The 5334-nt window shown below is 53.5% G+C and overlaps 1 protein-coding gene across 1 annotated transcript; it reads right to left on the reverse strand.

Annotated features, from left to right (window-relative positions):
- Nucleotides 1-6: 6 nt before the first annotated feature.
- On the reverse strand, nt 7-606 carry LOC123176433 (RING-H2 finger protein ATL67-like). The gene has a single exon (XM_044590637.1). The coding sequence runs from the start codon at nt 604-606 to the stop codon at nt 157-159; it is 450 nt and encodes a 149-aa protein (XP_044446572.1). The 3' UTR covers nt 7-156.
- Between the last annotated feature and the right edge of the window lie 4728 nt (nt 607-5334).

Genomic DNA, 5334 nt, shown 5'->3' on the forward strand with positions numbered 1-5334 from the left:
CCCCCCCCCCCTAATCCGTCCCCTACGTATGTACTCTGCTCACAGGAAACATCATCTGTTGCCGCCGGACGAAATGGTCCCGACACCACAGGCGACCTAGCTAGCTAGCTCTCTCCATCTCTTGGCTGCACGCCGACGCTATCTCTGACGCGCGGTTCAGGAACTCTTCGCGGCGGTGGACTGCGGGTACGTGCGGCAGAGCGGGCAGCTGGGCCGCCGGCGCAGCCAATCGTGGACGCACCGCCGGTGGAACGAGTGCCGGCACCCCGGCAGCCGCCGAAGCTCGTCGCCGTCCGCGTACTCCGCCAGGCACACCGCGCACGTCGTGTCGTCCGGCGCCCGATCGCCGCCGTCGGTCGAAGGTGCGGCTGCGGGCTGAGCGTCGTCGTCTACGCGTGCCGGCGAGGAGTACACCGACGTCGGATACGCGGCCAGCTCGGCGTCGTCGATCCCCGCGGTGGCGCACCGGTAGCCGAGCTCGATGTCAACGACGCTCGGGTGGTGCGACGACGATGAGGAGCCGTGCCCCTGGCGCCGCCGGCTTGAGCAAAGGAAGGTGAGGACGGAGAGCAGGACGAGCGCGGCCACGGAGGTGTCTCTAGACATGGTGGTCACAGCGGCAACCTGACCGTGCGACCACATATATAGTCTACTTTTGTCCGCGTGTCGAGCGGCAGGCAGCGCAACACTGTCAACGAGCGAATCAACGCGCCAATGACCAAATCTACCAACACGTCTTCTTGCCGTTTCGTGCTCAACAAAGTCTTGCCTTCTGCTTGAACTATTCATGTTGAGATATACAGGGTTTTGATTAATTTATTTATACAAAAAGAAAAAAAAACATGCACATTAGTAGAACGAGATAGCTTTGTCCCTAACTTGATCCGACAGAAATGCACATTGACTCCTTTGCTAATTGTTTTTGGGAGGATAGGATTCTGGTCGGCGGCCGGCCAACGCGGGAATGGCTAATTCTGTATTGGCCACGTGTTGTTCTTTCAAGTTGCCACGTGTTGTTCTCCGTTCGATGCTGTGCTATGTCGTGCATGCCGCGCAGTGGAATTTACGAATTTTCTCCCACTGTTTAGGTGAAGGGACATAAGTTACAGGCTCGTCATCTCATGGACGAGCATCTGTTCTACGTCGCACCCGGACCAGACGGCTAGAAAAAACACATGCTTTGGTTTGTGACCATTTTGTATTAGCACGTAAACCCTCCGTTCTAAAATACTTGTCGTAATTTTAGTTCAAAATATATGACAGTGTTTTTACTACGACCTGAATTCTTTTATGCAAACAATTCATTGAAATCTGGTATGTTCACACCCCGATTAACCCACTCAAAATAAGCATCCTCTGTCACAGTACTTTTTCAACCAATTGTCATGCTAATTCTTAATGGTAAACACAGAACCCACTCAACCATATGTTTGATTGGACGCAAAAAAACATATGTTTGACTAATTAAGCATTGGTTAGTACACATCTTGTTTTTTAAGGTTTGTTTAGTACACATCTTTATCTTAAGATTTGTTTACAGCATCTCTAGCCATTATCCTATCTTATAACTCCTCCAAAAATGAACAAATTGAGCATCACCAAAATTCATCTAGAAAAAGAGAGGAAAAGGAAGGAATTTTACATATTCGGCATTGTGTTGGGCACGTGATGTGCATGATCATCCCCGCCAGCGGAGATGGCAGTAGGGAGTGTCGGATAAGGGTGAAGTCTGAAAAAAACCTTGAACTCATACACCTTGTTGAAAATGAACCCTAACCTTCTAATCCCTTAAATCGGTACCCTATACTTAACAATCCTGGTTAAATTGGACCCCTAACCTGTTTGGCGCACCAGGAAAAATATTGGTCCCGACTGGGATAAGAGGCTACTCACACTGACATCTATGTCCCGACTGTCATATTTATCTTCATCCACCGACCAGCCACGACAACGACCCATGGCCGGCGCAGCTCCTCCGGCTCGTAGACTTCGTGCGCCCATGAAAATCTTGTTCCTCACACACTGTTCGGACGCAGAGAACAGAGGCCTCGGACGCGCAGTATCCGCTGAGCTCGCCACCAGCGACAATTAGCGACGGCGTGTCTGGCTATGTCAGCCCGTAGTTTTCGAGCCGAGCCTCAACGGACCCTGTCGGTGTCAAAACCGGCGGATCTCGGGTAGGGGGTCCCGAACTATGCGTCTAGGCGGATGGTAACAGGAGACAAGGGAGACGATGTTTTACCCAGGTTCGGGCCCTCTTGATGGAGGTAAAACCCTACGTCCTGCTTGATCGATATTGATATTGTGGATGTTTACAAGAGTGGATCTACCACGAGATCAAAGAGGCTAAACCCTAGAAGCTAGCCTATGGTATGATTGTAATAGTTGTTGTTGTGTCCTACGGACTAGAGCCATCCGGTTTATATAGACACCGGAGAGGGCTAGGGTACATAGAGTCGGTTACAATGGTAGGAGATCTACGTATCCGTATCGCCAAGCTTGCCTTCCACGCCAAGGAAAGTCCCATCCGGACACGGGACGAAGTCTTCAATCTTGTATCTTCATAGTCTTGGAGTCCGGTCAATGATGATAGTCCGGTCGATGATAGTTCGGCTGATGATGGTAGTCCGGCTATCCGGACACCCCCTAATCCAGGACTCCCTCAGTAGCCCCTGAACCAGGCTTCAATGACGATAAGTCCGGCTCGTATATTGCTTGGCATTGCAAGGCGGGTTCCTCCTCCGAATGATAGAAGATTATGAACACCAGGATAGTGTCCGGCTCTGCAAAATAAATTCCATATTCCACCGTAGAGAGAATAATATATACACAAGTTCAATCTGCTGACGTTTTTTGCGGCATGACGTCACGCCACTACCAAGCCATTACTTGAATCGTTTTTTACTCTACCACCTCAGCGCATTTAGCGAAGCGGTTTCCTGGCACGTCTTGTCGAAGCAGAGATCGTGTTCCCCCTTAATCCGGGATTCTCATCAATACAGACGTGGGTAACCCAACTGCGCCATTGATGGTGACGCTTGGGGGATAAGCGAGTTTTACCAGGCCGGTGGGGGACGCGTAGACTTCGCCCGCCCATATAAGGGATAAGGATTCACCTTTTCACCTACGCCTTCTTCCTCCTTTACTTATCCATCTCCGCGCACTCGAGCTCCAGCGCCCAAGCCCGCACATCTCGTCTCAACCTTCCCCAGTCATGTCTGGAGCGGGAGGAAAGTGGATGACCTCCTCCGTTACTGAGGAGCACATCGAAAGACTGCGCAGCGCCGGCTACCTGTCCGGCGACATTGCGCATCGGCTGCCCGACGAGGGGCAGCTCATCCCCACCCCCAGGCCCCATGAGAGCATCGTTTTTCTTCCCCACTTCCTCCGCAGACTGGGCTTTCCACTTCACCCCTTTGTCCGGGGGCTCATGTTCTACTATGGCCTGGATTTCCATGATCTGGCGCCGAACTTCATCCTCAACATCTCAGTGTTTATCTCGTGTGCGAGGCCTTCCTCTGCATCCAGCCCCACTTCGGCTTGTGGCTCAAGACCTTCAATGTCAAGCCGAAGGTAGTGAAGGGCACTCAAGCGGAGTGCGGAGGCGCCATGTTGGGCAAGATGCCCAACGTCCTTTGGTTCAAAGGGGCCTTCGTGGAATCCGTCAAGGGGTGGCAATCGGGGTGGTTCTATATCACCGAGCCGCGCAACCCTACGTGGGCGGCGGCCCCCGAGTTCAGATCTGGTATCCCCACGCAGCTCACCTCCTGGAAAGAGAAGGGCTTGCTGTGGGGTAGTTCGGAGGAGCTGACGGGACTCCAAGCCTGTATCCAGAAGCTGGTGAAGAAGCTCAGGCTGGTTAACATGGTCCAAGTCATGCTCGTCCGCCGGATTCTCCTATGCCAGGAGCGGGCATTCAATCTGTGGGACTTCAATCCGGAACAGCACTAGGCGCTGAGCGGGCTCTTCAACACGACGTACGAAGGCGCCTGGAGGGTGCCGTTTAAGGGTGCCGAAGCCCCCGCATCCGCGACTGAAGATCGCGGATTTCGCTCGCATCGCCAAGCTGACGAGGTAAGTGATTCTACCCCTTTACGGGACACTTGCTTTTCATAGTTTGACTCTATGCGGGTTTTAATTTCCCCTTTTCCTTTGACAGGACTGGATGAGGAAGGCGGAGCAGATTATCTGCCAGCTCCTATGCCAGAAAACCCAGTAGACGCCCATCTAGCGAGGCTGCTGGTTCCGGCACCGCACGTGGTGCCGGAGAAGAAGGCCAAGAAGGAGGCCACGAGTGCTCGAAAGAGTTCCCGTTTTCAGGTGTCCGACGACTCCGGGGCGGACTCCTCCCCCGAAAATGAGGAGGAGAAAGAGGACTCTCTCCCAGAGGAGGGAGAGAGGAAGAGGAAGGCTTCCCCAATAGGGGAGGCCGAAGGGTCCAAGAGGGGAAGGACTATTCCCCCGGACAGCTCCGCCAACATCAACGTTGGCGAGGAAGAATGGCCTTCAAGGGCCAGGCCTCCGGCGAGATCGTAAGTATCCGGATTCCTGAATGATTTATAATTTCTTTTTCTGCGTCACATAGTGTCATTCTAATGCCGCATGCTGCCTGTAGTCCGGCCAATGATGATCTCCCCGCTTCATCGAGCGGGTCGTTGGCTCCGTCGGATGTAGACTCCATCCCGACCGCCTCCACCCCTCGCGACACCAAGGACGCCGAGGTGGGATCCCAAGAAGGGACCCATCAGGGGGAGGCTCCGAAGGCGCCACAAGGCGGCCTCCCGGACTTTGCGCCGGACTCCACATCAGAACCCGCAGTGGTTCCGGAGTCCGGCCGGCGGCCCCTTCGCACGAAGGGCAAGACCGTGACACCGGCAGCTTCCGTCCAACCGGAGGCGCCGGACAATTTGTTGGAGGCGCTGCAGAGCACTTCCATCGAGGAAGAACACCACACTATTATGAGTGCGGTGATTAAGAAGGTACAGCTTGCCAAGAGCGGGCTGACCGAAGCCTGCAGTAGCCTTCTATCAGGCTTTGAGGTAAGAAGTTAAAAATATGCAATGTAATACCGCATAGACAGTAGCCCCTGATGCTCGGTTCGGTGTTCGGAAAGAAAAGCCGGACTGAGGATCTGAAAAAAAAAGATATATGCAGGGTTGCTAAGAAATTATGTCAATATGGGTTGCAGGCTGCACTGCTGACCTCTGCCGCACTGACTGCGGAGGTCGGTGCTTTGAAGCAGGAGCTCGAGCGGTCCGAGCAAGAGCTCGGCCGCGCCAAGAAGCAGCTCCAGGACAAAGAAGGTGAGTAACACCACTTTGAACTTGTACCTTA

This window comes from Triticum aestivum, unplaced genomic scaffold (genome assembly GCF_018294505.1).
Source record: "Triticum aestivum cultivar Chinese Spring unplaced genomic scaffold, IWGSC CS RefSeq v2.1 scaffold104318, whole genome shotgun sequence".
Taxonomy (NCBI): domain Eukaryota; kingdom Viridiplantae; phylum Streptophyta; class Magnoliopsida; order Poales; family Poaceae; genus Triticum; species Triticum aestivum.